We start from the raw sequence: 21,484 nt of genomic DNA on the forward strand, positions 1-21,484 counted from the left end.
TCTCCCACTGCAACATACCACAGGACACTGGTCAACATATTGACTCATCAGAGACCCATTTAAGACGGTTGTTAAATAATGTTGGATCTTATTTGGTGTCAACATTAGACATCATCTAAGAATTTTTCCTCAACAGAGAATAAACATTATCTTTCAGATTATGTGCATTTGATTTCATATTTTTGATAAATGTAGTTTCTTTTCAGGACATCTCCCTGTTTGTCAATGTGCCGGAAGTTAAAAAACAATTGCAATAAATATGCCCTTGTCGCGATACATAAGGTGAACATATCTAGCATTGCAACAAGGGAAATAGCCTGTGTGGATAACGACCATTAGATACAGTCAAAATGCGCTAGCAAGCTAAACATCCATGCCATCTCTATGGGAATGCTAACTGCAATAACGTTGGCATCGTCGTGCTTGCACTAGCTACAGGAAAACATACATTTAAAAAAATGCAATATTTGTCCTCAACAATAACATATAGTAGTTACAGTATATTAAGCCAACACCTAGTGACCTCGTCAAGAGATTTGGACCTCTTGGCATAACGGGTAAGGTGTTGGCTTCACAGTCACTAGATCTGGGCTTGAGTCCCGGTCGGGGCTACCTCCCGAATTCACTATATGTTTCAAGTTCTGTGCACTTTAGTACAAAGTCTTGACAAATGTAATTCACATTTACTGATGGTTTTGCTTGTCTGTCAATGAGCCGGCAGTTGAAAGACAAACGCACGATAATGCAACCTACTCCGAGAGCGTTTGGGGAGCATATTGTTAAATGTAAGCAAGCGGATATACTTTGAGCCTTGAAAACACACTGCTGTTCACAACGCCTCTACTTCTTTATAGTATTAGTGTCATTGGTACAAAACAGACATAAGTATTTACCCACCCAATATCCCTCCTGATCATCCATTATCTACCACGGAGAGTCATGAATAATGATAATTATCATTTAAAACAAAATAGTTGAGTTATCACTCACTACCTTCAAATCACTATCTGGCACGTCATTCAATTAAATGCCAGTGAGATGTAATATGCATCAGAGGGGCATGAGCGTTCATCACATGTATTACTAATGAGAATCAAATGCTTCGGGACATCAAGCCAAGCGTGATTGTAATATGCATTATAACTAGTTCATATTCAGAATTAATATTGTCTATTAATCCTAACTACTGTGCATGAGAAGGTAGAAGTGTGCTGTACAAGGAAACAGACGTTATCGTTTAGATGTTCAGAAGCATGTACTGTAGTGTACCGCACTTCCAAAGCACTTATCTCGAACCGATAAACCCACTGCAACCTCCTTCTGTTCTCCATGGATGACCTTTTAGTAAGTGAGAAAAGATCCAGAGAGCACTTCGTTTAATAGGACGCTTATAAGTGTGGTATGACTTTGTAAAGCATTTGTGTAGAGCTTACGAATTTAAAAGCCTTTTTATGTCTGTTTGTTTCATAAAATGTGACCCAAGTTACAAGTGTAACTGAACTGGGTCACAATGTCGAAAAGACTTCATAGCAGCCTGTTGGTTATGGTTCTAATTAATTCTATATAAAACACAGACACCTCCAACAGCAGTCATTAACTTATTTATTATACTGAATTTACAAAATGAAAAGTAAAAGACTTGAATAAACAGTATTGTACATTTTTATTCCTGTATTTAATGATCTTCTTTTGAAAAGTGTTCCACTGTACACAAGGCTGATGAAGTTTAGAACCTTTTTAAAAACACCCAGAAGATAAAGTGGACTTTCCCGGTGTCGGGGCACGGAAGGAAGGCGGACACAGGTTCGGACACAACCTCTTTACTGCCAATGAGATGCAGGGAACCCAGTTTACCCATAATAACGCCCAGACTTCTACTGGTACATGAGGGGGAATAGATGGTAGAAACGAACTGATAATACTCTGCCATCTTGTGCTTCTACATGCTTATTATGGTCTTACTACAGTCTATAGCAACTAAACATCGCTCAATGTTTCTATCCCATACATACACTTAAATATGCAACTGTTATTTTAACAGTTAATCCCCACCATGGTTTAAATAGAGCCTTTGGAGATGAAGAACTAAAATGTTTTGTCGGAGGAGGATCTCAGTGGCCTTCCCTTGACCGCTAACACTGAGATTAGAGTTCAACCCAGGTTTAGGATCAGATAAACAATCAAACAATCTGAAGGTTAACCAGTTGGGTGATGAATACATCTGACCCTGCTTCAGTGGTTAGGGGAGAATTAAGACCTCAAAATGTAACCTGTCCAGGTACACAGCTCTCAGACCAGTCTCTCTGTCCAACACAGAGCACTAATAACTGGAACACATCTGATGTTGGCCTAAATGCAAACTTTTTCAGACAGCACTTTGTCAGACACATTTTTTATAAGGCATTCAAGTTTAGCTTTCATATCTTTAAACGGTCAATTAGAAATAGTAATGGTCACAATGTCTAAATCCCCATATTGGGTTTTGTACTGAGTGAGGAGGGCACATCTCATCACTCCTCTGTTGTCAAACCATTTCACAAACACAGCGAACTGAATGGAGATACTTTATATTTTACCACATCAATATAAGGAAGCGTTAAACATCGCTGCCGTCTAAACATGTCCAGTAGTCATTGTTGTTAAACACCTGTAGGAGGGATGGCGGAGAGAGAAGTTCCTTTAATGTTTTATGAGCCCATGTCAAACACAGTGGTATTCTTTACCCCAGACCACACAGAGCAGCATGACCTATTCCAATACGAACTAATTCAACAAATGGAAACTAAAACAACGGTGACTTCAACATGGTGATTTGTAACCGTGATGACCGAAATATTTAAAAAATAATTGTAAAAAACAAAAGTTAATCTCTTCGGGTTTGGAATGAAATTCTTACAGTATCGAAAAAGAAAAAAACCATTCACCTTCATTGTCACTGAATGATATGATGCTAGGTATCGTACAGGGCAGGGTAGATAGGAAAGTCATATAAATACTTCAGGGTTGGGTAGAGTAAAGCATTGCCCCCTTAAGAACAGAAAAACAGATACTCCACAGTATTGACAGATGCCCACACAGCCCCGGGTGTGTGTGTGTGTGTGTGAGGGTTATCTTTAGGGTTTGAGGGGTGTGTGTGTGTGTGGAGGTGATGGAGTCACAGGTTTACCTGAAGGGGCACCCTGCTTTCTCCCTACACCTATGGGTGCGATGGGTGGCAACAAAAGGCATGCTGAACTGAGAGAGGTTGTATATAGAAACTCCCCTGGCCAGAGGATGGGGGGAGCAAAGGGGCGGGGAGCCAGCAGGGGGTGGGGCAGACACTGAGCTGTATGGCGTGGTAATGGAGGGCAATATGGGGGAAGTTGGAATTATCTGGGGCAAATTGGTAATGTGGAGCAACTGAGGGCTGATACAGGAGCATTGGATGGTAGTGTGAGGGAAGGTTGGGGACAGATAGCTAACGAGAGCAGTTTAAGGGCCGCAGTGTTAGAAGGTCTTCCTGTGGATGGCCCGTGCTCTGTCCTCCTCATACTCCTTCTTACTGACCCACATCTTCTTAAAGGTGTCCAACGACGCCAGGATGGAGCCACTACACAGAACACAAGAGGGATGAGAGGTGAGTGAGTGCCATCAGGTCGTAAATCACAGCTGGCCTGGAACATTGCTTGCTGCCTCCAGCCATTAGGGATTCAGTTTCAATGACTCAATATTTTGGACAAACACGGACAAAACGTCAACACATTTAAACTAGCAAGGGCAATGATCACAAATGAGTCATAACGTGACTAATAGGCTAGGTTATCTATTTGTGTGGCCATTTATTTAGCGAGCTACAAACACAGACTTTTTCACCCCCATGTCGTTTTTCTGCGGCTACAGCTAGAGATGCAGGTGTCATATGGTTAGCTAGCAAGACATATGAAGCACTTTGCTAGCTAGCGATGCTGAACTCGAACGACTGTTATCCGCAGTTAGCATATGTCTTAGTTGTCCATCCAATATATTTGGCATCGATCAAAATGGGCAGGGAGGCAGGCATGTTCCCATTCAGTTATTCAAAATGTGGGTTGGGACCAGCATGCATTGGGTGACAAGCATGCGTTGGCAGGCAAGCTGCAGAATGGCGAGCAGGCTACCATTCCCCATCGTTTATCAGTGCTATTTTAACGGCCAACCTCGAGCGGAAAAAGTTTGAGAGGGTTTATCTACTGTTCACTCGTTAGATTTTAGCTCATCTCGCTCTGGCTAACATTAGTTGTTCATCTTGTTGATGTGGATAGGAAACTGAGGGAGAGAGAGCCTAACTTTTCATGGTTGTTTGAGCAAAAAGACTGTAAAGTTCCCAAAAGTAAGAGGACTCCTGTGGTGTTTACATATTTTCAGGTGTATTTTGTGGCTTTTGGTGAATGCGTTCTAATGATCTAATGTCACGCTGTTCCAACTGCCTGTAAACACACAGTCCAGTTCAAAGTGAATGACGGCAGGCCTGTGTTGCATATGGCTTATTTGCAAATTGGACTACTGTAGCTCTGATTGGCTATGGCGCACCGGTCTGTGTAGAGTCCGGTCCTGGACAAGACAGATGTTTTTATTAGGTTTTAATTTACCTTGGTGTCTATCAATTTTCCAAACGCACGGCCGCTTTCCCACTCTATATTGCTATAGAATTTTCACAAATGCCTCACTCTACGTCATTCCCAAGCATTCTATGAAAGTATGAACACTTAAGATATGGTAATTTTCAAGTTGTCGCTTGTCAGAAAATGTAAAAATATGAACAGATTTTAATACGATTTCATGTTTCTAAAACCCTTTAAAAACAGCCCGCGCCATGGTTCATAAAATTATATAAAACGCGCAGGAATTCGTGGTAGAAAGGTAGCTCCAGTAAATGGAGCATAACTTTTGAATGGTTTAAGCTAGAGACATACGGTTTTCAGCGATGTTAAAAGCGCAAGCATGACCGCCACTGTGCTCTGTTTTTCCCTCTATGGCACTCAGAGGCTGCGTGACAGCGGAGCCTAGTCAGACTGGTCTGTGCTAAAGAGGCAAAATGAAAAGACACTATGTATCCACTTTGCTCGCGCTGCTCCAATAATTACACACATGTAACAGAAGACTTGTCAATTTCTGCACACCCCGGCTCGCCATCGCGGCTAAATTAGATTTAAAGATGCACAGAAAGAGTGGACGGGGAGACGCAGGTGAGTAATGGTTGGTAGAGGATGCAGCTGGCTGATCACAGCGGACACACGTGATTTTGAATGGAGCACTGATCCTGATCTGACGTCATGCTATTGATTCCCTTATTAGAATGCGTAGGGATGCATTCTGTGCTCAGTCAATGATTTCCATACTTTTTTTTTTTCCTCCCCTCTTCGGATCTACATGGACAGCCTATTCTGAGATCAAAAACGGCGAACACCGCCAATAAGCAACGAGTTTGCATCCCTGGTGTGTGTGTGGTGATCTCTTACCCAATCCACGTGGAGTACAACCTCTCCTGAGGGGCGGAGATCTAGACATAAAACAGAGCAAGGGAGACAGGAAGTCAGCAGGGGTTTGCTGATGTGACAACATCCTGCCAACATATGCTAAATAACATTGGGCGTATATACTAACATGCTGAGCTCTGGCCAAGAAGAGGCCCCTGGGCATGAACTTGTTAGCTACTATACCTTGATTTTCACATCTTTGGGAGCGAGCTTCTTCACTTCGCTTAGTAGCCTGTCACCGAAGCCTACAGCAGAAAAGACTATGTTAGCTAACAGGGTGTGTGTGTTTCTGAACAATGCTGAGCTAAGGAGCCTTAAAACACATGAGAAAACAACCACTTCCCATTCACAACATACTGGTATTAGTTGATGTTGAACAGTCAGTTTGTGTGCGTGTGTGTGTGTAACCTTTGAGCAGTGTGGATCCTCCAGACAGTACGATGTTGGAGAAGAGTGTGCGTCGGAGGTCCATGTCAGACTTCTGGATAGCGAAGGCCAGCACCTCGTGGATCCCCTCGCTCTCGTCTCCAATCAAGTCTGGCCTGAACAGCAGCTCTGGTGCTCGGAACCGGGCTGGACCAATCTGGACAGGGGGGCAGAGGTCAAAAGTCAAAGTTAGGGTCAACTGGGTGTCAGAGATTAGGCTCAGGGTCATCATGGTGATTATGATGTTGTTAATGTTTGTAATCCTTCAAAAGAAAACAAAAAAGGTGTGTGTGTGTGTTAAACACTAACATCCAGCGTGCTGCCGTCGGGGAGGGTGTACTGGGCCTTATCGGTCTCCAGAGTCTCATCCTTCTGGGGGTTCAGGGACAGGTAGCAGGCTCTCTGAGGACAGAAACACACACATTATCGACACATTCCTATAGACAGCTATAAAGCCCTGTGTTTCTTTTTGTTTGGTGACACGTGTGTGTGTGTGTGTGTGTGTGTGTGTGTGTGTGTGTGTGTGTGTGGGTGGGTCACACACGCACACAGTCCGTCTCGTACCTCTTTGATGGTGCGAACCACCTCAAACTCGGCGGAGGTGTGAAAGTCGTAGCCCTCCTTGCGTAGTAGCAGTCGGAGGTAGCGGGACACGTCCCTGCCAGCGATGTCCACCCTCATGATGGAGTGGGGGATGGCAAAGCCCTCGTAGATGGGCACCGCGTGGGTCACCCCGTCGCCCGCATCTAACACCACTCCCGTGGTGCGCCCTGTCGCATAGCTGAGCAAGAGAGGTATGAGAGTATAACATACACACAAAAGCGTGAGTGAGACACTACCACACACAAACACACAGTGAAACACACTCACAGACTGAGGACTGCCTGCATGGAGATAAAGAGGGCAGGGACATTGAAGGTCTCGAAGAAAACCTCAGCAGCCTTCTCCCTGTTCTTACTGGGGTTCAGGGGAGCTTCAGTCAACAGGACAGGGTGCTGGAGGGAAGGAGAGAGAAGGACAGTTTTATCGTCTGTGACGAAAGCCAGTGACCGTGGCTACTGAAGGAAGCGTGTGGTCGACTGTTCGGCAATGACCACCAAAACAAGGAATGAGGTTGTGAAGAGAGGAGAGCTCACCTCCTCTGAGAAGGTCTGCAGCTGTTCCTTGGAGTAGACGTACTGCCAGATCCTCTCCATGTCGTTCCAGTCCTTCACTATGCCGTGCTCCATGGGATACCTCACTGACAGCAACCCTCTGTGCTCCTGAGAGGGGAGGGGGTAAGAGAAGGGTTAGATAGAGGCTTGTTGAGACAGGCCCACTCATAGTGTGTGTGTGTGTGTGTGTGTGTGTGTGTAAGCCTATGGTGTGAAGCCTACCTCTGCTTTGGGTCCGATGAAGAGGTCCCCCTCCAGGGCTCCTGCCATTACACGCACATGCTTGGGACGGCCCACACTGGATCACACACACAGTGGAACACAACAGAGTCATAAACACAACACAAATCCCTTGGATGCTATCTGACTGAATATCAGCGGTGTGGTGTTGGTGTAGGATAAGTAAAAATGGAGATCTTACTAGTTGGGGAAGCAGTATTTGGGGATCTGGTCTCCAGCAAAGCCAGCTTTGACAACGCCTGAACCCTAGGGAGAGAAAGAACGATATAGGTAAATAGGAGTAGAAATTAAAACAGAGAGGAGAGAAATGGGTCCATATTGAGCTAAAAACGGCTTGTGTTGTCTGTCCCCACCCAATGCAATTAGCACTCCTCATGTGTGTGTCTCACAAGACACCGCCTGAAGCTGAAGAAGGCATCATCCCTCTCTGGATGAGATATTACACTTTGCAGCCTTTGTCTGCTGGGTCATGGCAGCATCACAGTCCCTTCTTTATAATTCAACTTTTCATAAGGGTTTGAGTACCATTCTAGTAAAACAGTATGCTACTTTTATAGCTTTAAAAACAGAGCCCATGACAGGTCTCAGAGCTAATCAGGGCAACAGATGACACAGGTAGTAAGTAGTACTACGTTGACAACAACCTGCAAGGTCGAGTACACTCATTCAGGATAAATATTCTAGCAAATAAAATTGAAAATGCACTTTCAAGTAGGTCTTTTTTGGATTGACTTTGTTCATTTTTAGACTGGTATGCCCTAAGGCGCATGATCAGTGACTGATGGCGATAGTTAGCGCTTGCTAATGCTGCTAGCTAGCAAATTTCTCTGGCAATGCAGGGCTAGCATCAGGGTCGTTCCACTTCAAAAAGCATAAGAAAATGGATTGACACCCACCATCTCAGATTGCTCTTAAAATACTGATGTAGCTACTAACAGATACAATTAGCATTCCCTAAAAATCCCCCCCAAATTGTCAAAATCAATCCACATACTCCCCACGCCAATCCCACTCCAACAACCGGTAAACAGTATAAGTTATGTATGTTAGACAAGTAGTATGAAGCTGTGACTTGGAGTATTGCTTCTCCATACTATGTCATGTATTCCCTGTAAATCTGGTGATGTTTTTCCTCCTGTTCGGAGAATGTGTAATTGAAGTCGCTTGCAATATTTACCATTATACCAAGTTGACCACTAGATGTCATTGTTTCTGCTATACCGCCACACTATCCATTTGGCTGGACTCTTGTGTGTATCAAATATATCACATTTCCTTTGCAACTTTAGACGGTAAACCAATCGATTTAGCTCAATTCAAGCCAGTCCTCCATGAAAGCAATTCAGTTTGCCCATCTCTTAGCAACCTAATACTTCAACCCAACTCCCCTTGAATAGTCCAACAAGTGGCAGCTCTCTGAGAGGGCTATCCCTATTCAATTCCCATATGAGTACGTTTTCCGACAAGCCCAAAATGTTGATGGATAAATGGGCTAAAATAAAACACAAATGGTGCAAAAATGTTGTGACAACCCTAATAAAATAATGAATTGCATGGCAGTCTTATGTTTCCCATTTTTTATTAGTATCAGGAAACAGCTCTATATGTATGTGATTAGTGACATTTACCAACAACAACAAAAAACACCAATTGCAAAACCCCTATACAGTGTGTGTTCGGGACTTTCACCATTAAAGACCACCAGAGACCATAACATTGAAACCATTAGAACTCCTCTAGTCGAATAGTTTGCTTGTTCACCAGGAATGGTCTAACAAAAAATGTTCAATTTGGGTGCAATCAAATAGTTTAATTTCTCCAGGACAAAATTACATTTTATGAAAAAAATGTTTCAGGAATGTCAATCCTATCGGTTTCTAACTACTGCAAAAAAAATATCAGAACAATCGGAGATGGTGGGTGTCATGGCTTGCTGAAATGACATGGAACGACTCAGCATAGATGGCTAGCCGTTAGCAAGCCAAGGTGGGGTTCGTCTCCCGGCGAAATAATGTGTCTAGCCGGTGTTGCAGCTAGTTACCTAGTAGCCGATGTGACTATAATTTGATCATATGCATCTTGTTATTCTTCCAGCACAGAAAATATGATGGAGATGTAGCTAGCGTTATACAGCGTTTAAATGAAAAACCAAGCAACGTAAGCTGGATAGCTAGCACTCGCAAGCTGGTTCTACAGCACACAAGTTAGCTAGCAAGCTATGGAATGCAACAAAACTAAATCGACAAAGAGACATTCTACACGCCATGCACATGGGAAGAGCTAACTATCTAGGTGCAACTGGAATATATTGATGAATAGCAAGCTAGTACACAGTATTCAATACTGTCAGCTAACAAAGCTTCCGACACAATAAGCTAGCTAACCTTCCTGGCTAGTCATTTAGCGGGCAAGTCAGGGTGTGGGTGAGTGACATCATACTTACATTATCGATCACAACCGGCTGGTTGGCTATAATGTCATAGGACTCCATGACGAACTGATTGTTTAAGATATGTTTCAATAATTCCTTCAATAAAATGTGGCCTATTGGATATTTTAATCATGTAAATAACGCCCTGTCACTCTGGGCTCATGCGACTCGCTGCCGATGCTTGCTTTGATCACAACCCAACATGGTGTCTGGTTGTCTAGACGGACACAGGCAACAGCCAATCGCATTGCTGCCAGCTGGAGTTTACGTGCTCACTGTTAAACCCTCTATTCAGGGTTGTCAGTGGGTGCACCGTCTTTGGCTGGCTGGCTTTTCCATCATCTTCATGAATACGTTTATCTTCAGCTAAATCAACTTTGCTCCCTTGACAAGATGACTAGATGAGCATTAGGGAAGTTATATTTATGTGCATGTTTTTGAAATCATGGTTAATTAGCATTGGTAATGAGCTATTACTGAATATAAGTTATGTGTAGTGTATCTGTCGTAAATTCCAGAACACCCAAAAATGCTTAGATAAAAAACAAATGACAGTTTCTTTCTCTTTAAGAATAAAGTATCTGTAAATCAGAAGGACTGTTGTGTATTTTTGGCACTGAGGTATGGATTTTTGGCGGTCAGTAGGACAGTCAGACCTCTGACAAGCAAAGCAAGAAAAAGCAAGACCTAGAAAGAATAACGCCATGACTTTGGCGATTTCCCTTCAAAATAATAGTATTATAATGACGATGGTAAAAAATTATACAAATGGAAAAAATTCGTAAGATTTTGTAAGGAAATGTTAGCACTTACAATTTTGTTTAACCAGTTAAATTAAACTAAATGTCATCGAAAATGTAATCAACATAATACCCAAAAGTAATTATCACGAGAGGGCAAAAAACAACTAGTAATGCTGTATACTCCAATAAAGTAAAATTAGCTGAAAAACACAATACAAAATATAATAAAATTATGAAATATGAAATATGATGTATTTCTATTCAACCAAACTGTATGAATAAGGCTAGAAATTAAAGTCAGAAGTCAGTTGAAGTCAGAAGTTTACATACACCTTAGCCAAATACATTTAAACTCAGTTCTTCACAATTCCTGACATTTAATTCCAGTAAAAAGTCCCTGTTTTAGGTCAGTTAGGATCACTTTATTTTAAGAATGTGAAATGTCAGAATTATAGTAGAGAGAATTATTTATTTCAGCTTTTATTTCTTTCATCACATTCCCAGTGGGTCAGACATTTTACACACACTCAATTAGTATTTGATATAATTGCCTTTAAATTGTTTGACTTGGGATCAAACATTTCAGGTAGCCTTCCACAAGCTTCCACAATAAGTTGGGTGAATTTTGGCCCGTTCCTCCTTACAAAGCTGGTGTAACGGAGTCAGGTTTGTAGGCCTCCATGCTTTTTCAGTTCTGCCCACAATTTTTTTTATGGGATTGAGGTCAGGGCTTTGTAATGGCCACTCCAATATATTGACTTTGTTGTCCTTAAGCAAAATTGCCACAACTTTGGAAGTATGCTTGTGGTCATGGTCCATTTGGAAGACCCATTTGCAACCAAGGTTTAACTTACTGACTAATGTTGTGAGATGTTGCTTCAATATATCCACATAATTTTGCTTCCTCATGATGCCATCTATTTTCTGAAGTGCGCCAGTCTCTCCTGCAGCAAAGCAACAACATGATGCTGCCACCCCCGTGCTTCACGGTTGGGATGGTGTTCTTCGGCTTGCAAGCCTCCCCCTTTTTCCTCCAAACATAACGACGGTCATTATGGCCAAACAATTCTATTTTTGTTTCATCAGACCAGAGGACATTTCTCCAAAAAAATACAATATTTGTTCCCGTGTGCAGTTGCAAACCGTTGTCTGGCTTTTTTATGGCGGTTTTGGAGCAGTGGCTTCTTCCTTGCTGAGCGGCCTTTCAGGTTGTGTCGATGTACTGTGGATATAGATACTTTTGTACCGGTTTCCTCCAGCATCTTCACAAGGTCCTTTGCTGTTGTTCTGGGATTGATTTTCACTTTTCCCACCAAAGTACGTTAATCTCTAGGAGAGAACGTGTCTCCTTCCTGAGTGGTATGACGGCTGCTTGGTCCCATGATGTTTATACTTGCGTACTATTGTTTGTACAGATGAACGTGGTACCTTCGGGCATTTCAAAATTGCTCCCAAGGATGAACCAGACTTGTCTACAATTTTTTGTCTGAGGTCTTGGCTGATTTCTTTTAATTTTCCCATGATGCCAAGCAAAGAGGCAGTGAGTTTGATGGTAGGCCTTGAAATACATCCATAGGTACACCTCCAATTGACTCAAATGATGTCAATTAGCCTATCAGAAGCCACTTAAAGCCATAAAGACATAATTTTCTGGAATTTTCCAAGCTGTTTAAAGCCACAGTCAACTTAGTGTATGTAAACATCTGACCCACTGGAATTGTGGTGCAGTGAATTATAAGTGAAATAATCTGTCTGTAAACAATTGTTGGAACAATTACTTGTGTCATGCACAAAGTAGATGTCCTAACCAACTTGCAAAAACTATAGTTTGTTAACAAGAAATTTGTGGAGTTGTTGAAAAATAAGTTTTAATGACTCCAACCTATGTAAACTTCCGACTTCAACTGTGTGTACACTGTATATATATATATATATACAGTAGTATGTGGACACCTCTTCAAATTAGTGGATTTGGCTATTTCAGCCACACCCATTGCTGATAGGTGTATAAAGTTAAGTACACAGCCATGCAATCTCAATTGATACATTTTTTTGTAAAGTGGCATTACTGAAGTGCTCAGTGACTTTCACCGTGACACCGTCATAGGAGTCCACCTTTCCAACAAGTCAGTTCATCAAATTTCTGCCCTGAGCTAGAGCTGCCCCAGTCAACTGTAAGTGTTGTTATTGTGAAGTGGAAACGTCTAGGAGAAATGTAAAAATCATCTGTCCTCAGTTGCAATACCCACTACCGAGTTCCATACTTCCTCTAGAAGCAGAGTCAGCACAATAACTGTTTGTCGGGAGCGTCATGAAATGTGTTTCCATGGCCGAGCAGCCATGGATCACCGTGCTCAATGCCAAGCGTCGGCTGGAATTTTGCACGCCCAATTTTTCAGTTTTTGATTTGTTAAAAAAGTTTGAAATATCCAATAAATGTCGTTCCACTTCATGATTGTGTCCCACTTGTTGTTGATTCTTCACAAAAAAATACAGTTTTATATCTTTATGTTTGAAGCCTGAAATGTGGCAAAAGGTCGCAAAGTTCAAGGGGGCCGAATACTTTCGCAAGGCACTGTATATATACATATATATATTATCAGTGAAAAGTTTGGACACCTACTCATCCCAGGTTTTTTTTCTTCATTTTTACCATTTTCTACATTGTAGAACAACAGTGAAGACATCAAAACTATGAAATAACACATATGGAATCATGTAGTAACCAAAAAAGTGTTAAACCAATTAAAATACATGTTATATTGTGATTCTTCAAAGTAGCCACTCTTTGCCTTGATGACAGCTTTGCTGCTTATTTTGCAGCCCTTAAAGAGTGGCCAGTCAGCTTAAATGCAGTAGGTTTTTCATATTGGACATAGATATTGCACCATAGACAAGTACCTGTACAAAACCTGTACAAAATGTTTCTGAACCTTCAGTGCTCTAGTCATTCTGTATTGCTGAAGCGTTACAGATTGCGCAATAGAAATGTAAAGATAATTTCCGATTGAGCCGATATGTGCAGCGTTTACTGTCAATGCAGTCTTCACTAACACAGGAATATTGCCTTTAAATGTCAATAGCGCTGTAACGCTGAACTTCAGCGGTACAGATTGAATAGAACCCTTACTATGGCCAAACAGCTTGTGTATTCTAGAGTCACTACAATACAAAAGTGGTCAGTTTGAACAAAAACTTAGGTCAGGCAGTGTTGCTAGACTTTTACTGTGGTCAAACAGCTTAAAATGTGGCCCTGGACATTATATGGTACAAATATAGCACTATTCAGGAAAATTGATTGATTGTGTGTCCATAAACCTAGGGTCCAGTATACTCACTAGAGTCCCTAAAGTACAAAACAGGTGAGTTTGAATAAAAAACTGAGCCACAGGACGCATTGCATACCAAAATCGCTTACAATGTAAAAGTCAAAGCCTTCTGGTGGACACTTCGGCAAATATACAAAGAATAATAATAAATGACTACATTAAAAAGTCAAGAGAGATGCAAGTACATTTTTTTTTTTTTAAGCATGCTTTATTCATAACACATATCACAATGAAGTTACTTGATCGTCAACAGAAATTGATCATCAACAGTAACACTCATCGCTAGAATCAGCACACTGGGCACAAATCTACAGGGTTTCCCCGGCATTTTAAGAAACATAAGCAATCTGATGATTGGCGTGATACTAACCTATTCACATGATCTTACTAGGATAATATTTTTTATTTGTCCAGCCAAAACGCTTGACCCTGAGGCATATTTTGTTACAAAAGGCTGGCCTTGCAATGATTTAAAGTCTGATTTAAAGTCTGCAGCCTGCTCATCATCATCAGAAAAAGTAAGTAATTTACAGGAATGCCAGTCAGTTAACACTCCATCTATTGATCACACTGTTTCCATTGTTTCGCTTCAGCAGTTCGTTTCCCACCTAATCACCTGCTAATTGTCGGAATTTGGCACCACCATTATAGCGTAAGTCAAGAGCGCAAGATATGGATTGGTGTTTTATTTCACACTGGAAGCAAACAAAGAGTAAGCTAAAGTAGTTTATTTGTTCCTTTGTAAATAAGATATCGTCCTGAATTAGTCAGTCAGCGGAGAGTTAAATTGATTGTACAAAAGTGTAGACTGGACCCTGGTTTGATGAACACAACCAATAGTTTTTCCTTTACAGTGCTATGTTTGTACCATATAGTGTTCAGGGGCCCTACGCAAACTTTTGGTTGAAACTCATCTGTTTTGTATATTAGGGACTCTAGTAATCAGGGCTCTGGTTTTATGGACACACAATAGATTACGTATAGTGCAATATTTCAGTCCGATATGAAAAAACAACTGGATTTCAGCTGATTGGACTCTCTTGAAGGGCCGAAAAACAAGCAGTGACGCTCCCCTGGGTGTAACTCTGTGGATTTGGAAACTAGAAGTGCTCCTAAGTAGAATGGAATCTCCATTTACTGCAAGACAACCAACAGGAAATTGTGTATGGTTCTCTAAATGATAGGAGTGCACTGTGCATGCACCAAAAATATTGTTCACCATTTAGGCTCAATATTTATAATATATATATATATTTATAATATATAATATAATAAATATATGTTATAGAAATACTTGAAAGTATTCTTTGTATGATAGCTAGTATAATATATATATATATATATATAATTCTGCACAATTTCGCTCTAATTATTAATTCAGCTATGAACTATACAGGACCTAACTCTTATTCTGAAGGATTCCAAAAATCCGTAACCCGGAAGTACTTTATTATTCTTGTCTGCTTTATGGTGGTGACATAAAGCAGTTGAAGATTATTTAGCGATCAAAACTCTTTTCTTGTCATTCTCTATTTTAAAACTGACTGTGAGGTACTTCGGGGTATTTATATAGAGGCATTATTGAGGTAAGAAACCACTGTCATTGTTCAACAACAACTAGAAGTAATGAATTCCTCCATAGCTACTAAACTATTTTTCTATTTACGGTAACGTTATACACTTGACGCAATCTCGGCCTTAACAAAAATCACAACGCGATTAAAACGTTTTAATGGCAACATGTCATTTTATGATCTAACTAAAACACAGAAAACCAGCTAGCGTTATCGCAGGTTAGCTTGCAGTTGTTCACTGACTGGGGCATTTATTTAACTAGGCAAGTCAGTTAAGAACAAATTCTTATTTTTAATGACGGCCTAGGAACAGTGGGTTAACTTGCCTGTTCAGGGGCAAGACGACAGATTTGTACCTTGTCAGCTCGGGGGTTTGAACTTGCAACCTTTCGGTTACTAGTCCAAAGCTCTAACCACTAGGCTAGGGCCCCATATCAGTTTGGCATGGCCGAGACAGCTAAATTAGTTATAAGTTTGGCCAAAACAAAAGTGAGTTAGTTGAATGTAGAAGCTAATACAAACAGTTGGTAAATGTTGTCTGTAATTTAACCAGATGCTGTATGTAGAGAAAGTGAAAATGACTGTTTGTGTGTAGGTCCTTCCTGGCTGGCCCATGCTGAGACAGGGACCTAGAGGAACTGAACGGACTCAACATGGCCTGTGTAGAGGAGCCCCCTGAGAAGTGTGTGTGTGTCCTTTGTCTGTGTGTGTGTCCTTTGTCTCTGTGTGTGTGTCCTTTGTCTCTGTGTGTGTGTCCTTTGTCTGTGTGTATTCACCTGTGTATCCCACTGTGTGTGTATGTCCAGGCACTGCTGGGTGTGTTTTGCGACAGAGAGAGAGGACCGCGTGGCAGAGTGGGTGAGCCCCTGCAGGTGTAAAGGCTGTACCAAGTGGATCCACCAGGCCTGCCTGCAGCGCTGGCTCGATGAAAAGCAGAAAGGAAACAGTGGAGGAGCTGTCAGCTGCCCTCAGTGTGGCACAGAGTACAGCATCGTCTTCCCCAACATGGGTAACTGACACACACAGAGTACAGCATCGTCTTCCCCAACATGGGTAACTGACACACACAGAGTATAGTCTTTCCCAATATGGGTAACTTGCAGCACACACACACAAGGTAGTTCTACTCTAGTGTCTTCTGTCCAGGTGTGTGTATTTTACTGACTGTGTATATGTCGGTCTGTCCCCCCCTCCAGGGCCATTGGTTTACTTCCTCCAGCAGGTGGACAAGGCTCTGTCGCGGGCCAGTCCGTTCGCTGCTGCTGGGGTGGTGGTGGGGACAGTCTATTGGTCAGCTGTCACCTATGGAGCTGTGACTGTCATGCAGGTACAAGACCCTCTTCTCCTGACCCCTGAACCTCAAACCATTATACCCTTGCCCTAGACCCCATAACCTCTGACCATAACTAACACTAACTTACTAACTAGTTCAGTGAATCCATTGCGAACGCCAAATGCAACACAGAACACGAGATTCACAATTCGCTCCCTCCTTACTTCCCTCCCTCTCCCCCCCCCCCCCCCCCCCTATTTCTCCAGGTGGTGGGCCATAAGAAGGGCTTGGATGTGATGGAGAGAGCAGATCCTCTGTTCCTCCTGATGGGTCTACCTACCATCCCTGTGATGCTGGTCCTGGGCAAGATGATACGTTGGGAGGACTACATACTGAGGCTGTGGCAGAGACACTCCTCTAAACTACAGCTGCTAGTTCCAGGTACACACACACAGTGCAGTCGGGAACGTATTCAGACGCCTTGACTTTGTCCACATTCTGTTACGTTACAGCCTTATTCTAAAATCGATCAAATGTTTTTTACCTCATCAATCTACCCACAATACCTCATAATGACAAAAGCAAAAAACAGGTTTTTAGAAATGGTTGCAAATATATAAAAATATTCAGACCCTTTACTCATAACTTTGTTGAAGCATCTTTGGCAGCGATTACAGCGTCTTTCTTGGGTATGACTCTACAAGATTGGCACACCTATATTTGGGTAGTTTCTCCCATTCTTCTCTGCAGATCCTCTGAAGCTCTGTCAGGTTGGATGGGGAGCGTCGCTGCACAGCTATTTTCAGGTCTCTCCAGAGATGTTCGATCGGGTCATACAGTGCCTTGCGAAAGTATTCGGCCCCCTTGAACTTTGCGACCTTTTGCCACATTTCAGGCTTCAAACATAAAGATATAAAACTGTATTTTTTTGTGAAGAATCAACAACAAGTGGGACACAATCATGAAGTGGAACGACATTTATTGGATATTTCAAACTTTTTTAACAAATCAAAAACTGAAAAATTGGGCGTGCAAAATTATTCAGCCCCCTTAAGTTAATACTTTGTAGCGCCACCTTTTGCTGCGATTACAGCTGTAAGTCGCTTGGGGTTTGTCTCTATCAGTTTTGCACATCGAGAGACTGAAATATTTTCCCATTCCTCCTTGCAAAACAGCTCGAGCTCAGTGAGGTTGGATGGAGAGCATTTGTGAACAGCAGTTTTCAGTTCTTTCCACAGATTCTCGATTGGATTCAGGTCTGGACTTTGACTTGGCCATTCTAACACCTGGATATGTTTATTTTTGAACCATTCCATTGTAGATTTTGCTTTATGTTTTGGATCATTGTCTTGTTGGAAGACAAATCTCCGTCCCAGTCTCAGGTCTTTTGCAGACTCCATCAGGTTTTCTTCCAGAATGGTCCTGTATTTGGCTCCATCCATCTTCCCATCAATTTTAACCATCTTCCCTGTCCCTGCTGAAGAAAAGCAGGCCCAAACCATGATGCTGCCACCACCATGTTTGACAGTGGGGATGGTGTGTTCAGCTGTGTTGCTTTTACGCCAAACATAACGTTTTGCATTGTTGCCAAAAAGTTCCATTTTGGTTTCATCTGACCAGAGCACCTTCTTCCACATGTTTGGTGTGTCTCCCAGGTGGCTTGTGGCAAACTTTAAACGACACTTTTTATGGAAATCTTTAAGAAATGGCTTTCTTCTTGCCACTCTTCCATAAAGGCCAGATTTGTGCAATATGCGACTGATTGTTGTCCTATGGACAGAGTCTCCCACCTCAGCTGTAGATCTCTGCAGTTCATCCAGAGTGATCATGGGCCTCTTGGCTGCATCTCTGATCAGTCTTCTCCTTGTATGAGCTGAAAGTTTAGAGGGACGGCCAGGTCTTGGTAGATTTGCAGTGGTCTGATACTCCTTCCATTTCAATATTATCGCTTGCACAGTGCTCATTGGGATGTTTAAAGCTTGGGAAATCTTTTTGTATCCAAATCCGGCTTTAAACTTCTTCACAACAGTATCTCGGACCTGCCTGGTGTGTTCCTTGTTCTTCATGATGCTCTCTGCGCTTTTAACGGACCTCTGAGACTGTCACAGTGCAGGTGCATTTATACGGAGACTTGATTACACACAGGTGGATTGTATTTATCATCATTAGTCATTTAGGTCAACATTGGATCATTCAGAGATCCTCACTGAACTTCTGGAGAGAGTTTGCTGCACTGAAAGTAAAGGGGCTGAATAATTTTGCACGCCCAATTTTTCAGTTTTTGATTTGTTAAAAAAGTTTGAAATATCCAATAAATGTCGTTCCACTTCATGATTGTGTCCCACTTGTTGTTGATTCTTCACAAAAAAATACAGTTTTATATCTTTATGTTTGAAGCCTGAAATGTGGCAAAAGGTCGCAAAGTTCAAGGGGGCCGAATACTTTCGCAAGGCACTGTAGTACGGGCTCTGGATGGGCCACTAAAGAACTTGTCCCGAAGCCTCTCCTGCGTTGTCTTGGCTGTGTGCTTAGGGACCTTGTCCTGTTGGAAGGTGAACCTTCGTCCCAGTCTGAGGTCCTGAGCGCTCTGGAGCAGGTTTTCATCAAGGATCTTGCTTTATTTTGCTCTTTTCATCTTTCCCTCGATCCTGACTAGTCTCCCAGTCCCTGCCGCTGAAAAACATCACCACAGCATGATGATGATGCTGCTACTGCCACCATGCTTTACCATTGAGATGGTGCCAGGTTTCCTCCAGACGTGACACTTTGCATTCAGGCCAAAGAGTTAAATCTTGGTTTCATCACACCAGTGACTCTTTAGGTGCCTTTTGGCAAACTCCAAGAGTGCTGTCAGGTGTGACTTTTACTGAGGAGTGGCTTCCGTCTGGCCACTATACCATAAAGGTGTCATTTATGGACTGCTGCAGAGATGGTTGTCCTTCTGGAAGGTTCTCCCATCTCCGCAGAGGAACTTTGGAGCCCTGTTCGAGTGACCATCGTGTTCTTGGTCACCTCCCTGCCCAAGGCCCTTCTCCCCAAATTGCTTAGTTTGGCCGGGCGGCCAGCTCTAGGAAGAGTCTTGGTTGTTCCAGACTTCTTCCATTTAAGAATGATGGAGGCCACTTTGTTCTTGGGGACCTTCAATGCTACAGAAACCTGTTTTTGCTTGATCATTATTGGGGTATTGTGTGCAGATTGATGAGGGGGAAGAAAAACATTTAATCAATTTTAGAATAAGGCTGTAACCTAACAAAATGTGGAACAATTCAAGGTGTCTGAAAATTTACCAAAGGCGCTGTGGTACATTCCTGCAAATGAAATTCACTTGCTACATTTAAAAAAAAAACTCTCCTTTTTGTCTCTCTCCTCCCCTGACACCCATCCCACACAGGTATAGGGCGTCCGTTGCCCCGTGTGCCAGCTGATGGGAGTAATGGAGGGGACCACCTGTCAGTGTCTCGTACTTTGTGTGGAGCTCTCATCTTCCCCTCCGTGGCCAACCTGGTGGGACGGCTGATCTTCAGCAGGGTACCTTCATCTCTGCAACGCACCGTTCTGGTGAGTGTGTGTGTGTGTGTGTGTGTGTGTGTGTGTGGTGTACAGAATGTCTGGGGTGGCAGGTGTTTTATGCTTCTCTTTTTCTCCCTCTCTCTCTCTCCCTCTGTGTTGTAGGGTGGTATAGCGTTTGTGGTGATGAAGGGAGTGTTGAAGGTGTATTTCAAACAGCAGCAGTACCTCACCCAGGCCAACCGCCACATCCTCAACTACCCAGAGAGAGAGAGGGACATGGATGGAGAGGGACGGAGTGAGGGAGGAGAGGACGACACAGAGGATAGTGGAAACGAGTGAACACAACACTCCCCCCTAACCCTAGAGGGCGAAGGAGGGACAGAGAGGTAGAGCGGAGATATAATAAGTTGGAGCAGAAACGATTGACAGCCTCCCAGAATCCTCCCTGTTCCCTGACCTCACACAAAGAGAAACCTGCAATCAAGCACAATGTAGTTGTATTTTACTCAGACAAGGGGTGTGTTTAAGAGGTGTGTCACGTTTCCAAACAGATAACTTGTCAAATAGAAATGCAGTTGTGAGTTTTTTCCTTTGAAAGTGTTTTCTCCCATTGGTATCACCTGAACTCAACCATGCTCTGATATTTCATTGTAAGACATCCACCCAATCGTGTGTGTGTGTGTGTGTGTGTGTGTGTGTGTGTGTGTGTGTGTGTGTGTGTGTGTGTGTGTGTGTGTGTGTGTGTGTGTGTGCACGCGTGTCTACACCTGGGGTGTCGAATCCGGCCCGTGGGTGGTTTGAGTATATATATAAGAACAATATTTTGCAAGTTTTTACTACAAGGAAATATAAACCATTTTTAGTGCTGCCCTTTGGACCTCGTTGAAGACCAAACACCCCCCCCCCGGGGTAAAAGGAGTTCGACACCCCTGGTCTACGTTGTAGAACCCTTGCTATTTTATTTGCCTGTAAGAATGAATTAGCTAATAAAGTGATTTGATTGTTAAATACTACATTCTCTCTGTTATTATTGAAGTGGGATGACTTCTACTTTCCCTTTCCTACCCCTGGCTGATGAGGCACTAAGTTTGATAGTAGGAGTGGTGTAGAACTGTAAGTGAGGAAAGAAGTGGAACAAATGATGACCAATGCCATCTCGGTAAGTCCATGTAAGTTACTGCCTCCATTGCAATTGGACAACATTTACTCATTGATCGCTGACATTATTGCAACACTTTGAAGGAACATTTTATGTTTGTGCTTTTCTAATAACCAATTTGACTGGGTTCATGCAAGTGACTGATTGATC

The 21,484-nt window shown here is 42.5% G+C and overlaps 2 protein-coding genes across 3 annotated transcripts; one reads left to right on the top strand and one right to left on the bottom strand.

Annotated features, from left to right (window-relative positions):
* Positions 1-1,584: 1,584 nt before the first annotated feature.
* actr1b (actin related protein 1B) lies at positions 1,585-10,023 on the bottom strand. The gene is made up of 11 exons (XM_021590661.3): positions 9,759-10,023; positions 7,497-7,561; positions 7,298-7,373; positions 7,058-7,183; positions 6,792-6,916; positions 6,486-6,702; positions 6,231-6,323; positions 5,904-6,078; positions 5,679-5,740; positions 5,478-5,518; positions 1,585-3,589 (listed from the first exon to the last, which is right to left on the bottom strand). Exons 1-11 carry the CDS (start codon positions 9,804-9,806, stop codon positions 3,487-3,489), a joined length of 1,131 nt encoding a protein of 376 aa, XP_021446336.1. The 5' UTR covers positions 9,807-10,023; the 3' UTR covers positions 1,585-3,486.
* A 5,210-nt stretch (positions 10,024-15,233) lies between these two features.
* On the top strand, positions 15,234-21,185 carry marchf5l (membrane-associated ring finger (C3HC4) 5, like). 2 transcript variants are annotated; one of them, XM_036967297.2, is made up of 7 exons: positions 15,234-15,404; positions 15,988-16,074; positions 16,199-16,401; positions 16,589-16,719; positions 16,932-17,106; positions 20,057-20,223; positions 20,338-21,185. In XM_036967297.2, exons 2-7 carry the CDS (start codon positions 16,046-16,048, stop codon positions 20,512-20,514), a joined length of 882 nt encoding a protein of 293 aa, XP_036823192.1. In that variant the 5' UTR covers positions 15,234-15,404; positions 15,988-16,045; the 3' UTR covers positions 20,515-21,185. The 2 variants fall into 2 exon arrangements, with proteins under 2 accessions (XP_036823192.1, XP_090083225.1); XM_090227099.1 differs by having other exon boundaries at positions 15,260-15,404; positions 16,199-16,445.
* Positions 21,186-21,484: the final 299 nt, after the last annotated feature.

This window comes from Oncorhynchus mykiss, chromosome 29 (assembly GCF_057628025.1).
Source record: "Oncorhynchus mykiss isolate SJ-2025 chromosome 29, ASM5762802v1, whole genome shotgun sequence".
Classification (NCBI taxonomy): domain Eukaryota; kingdom Metazoa; phylum Chordata; class Actinopteri; order Salmoniformes; family Salmonidae; genus Oncorhynchus; species Oncorhynchus mykiss.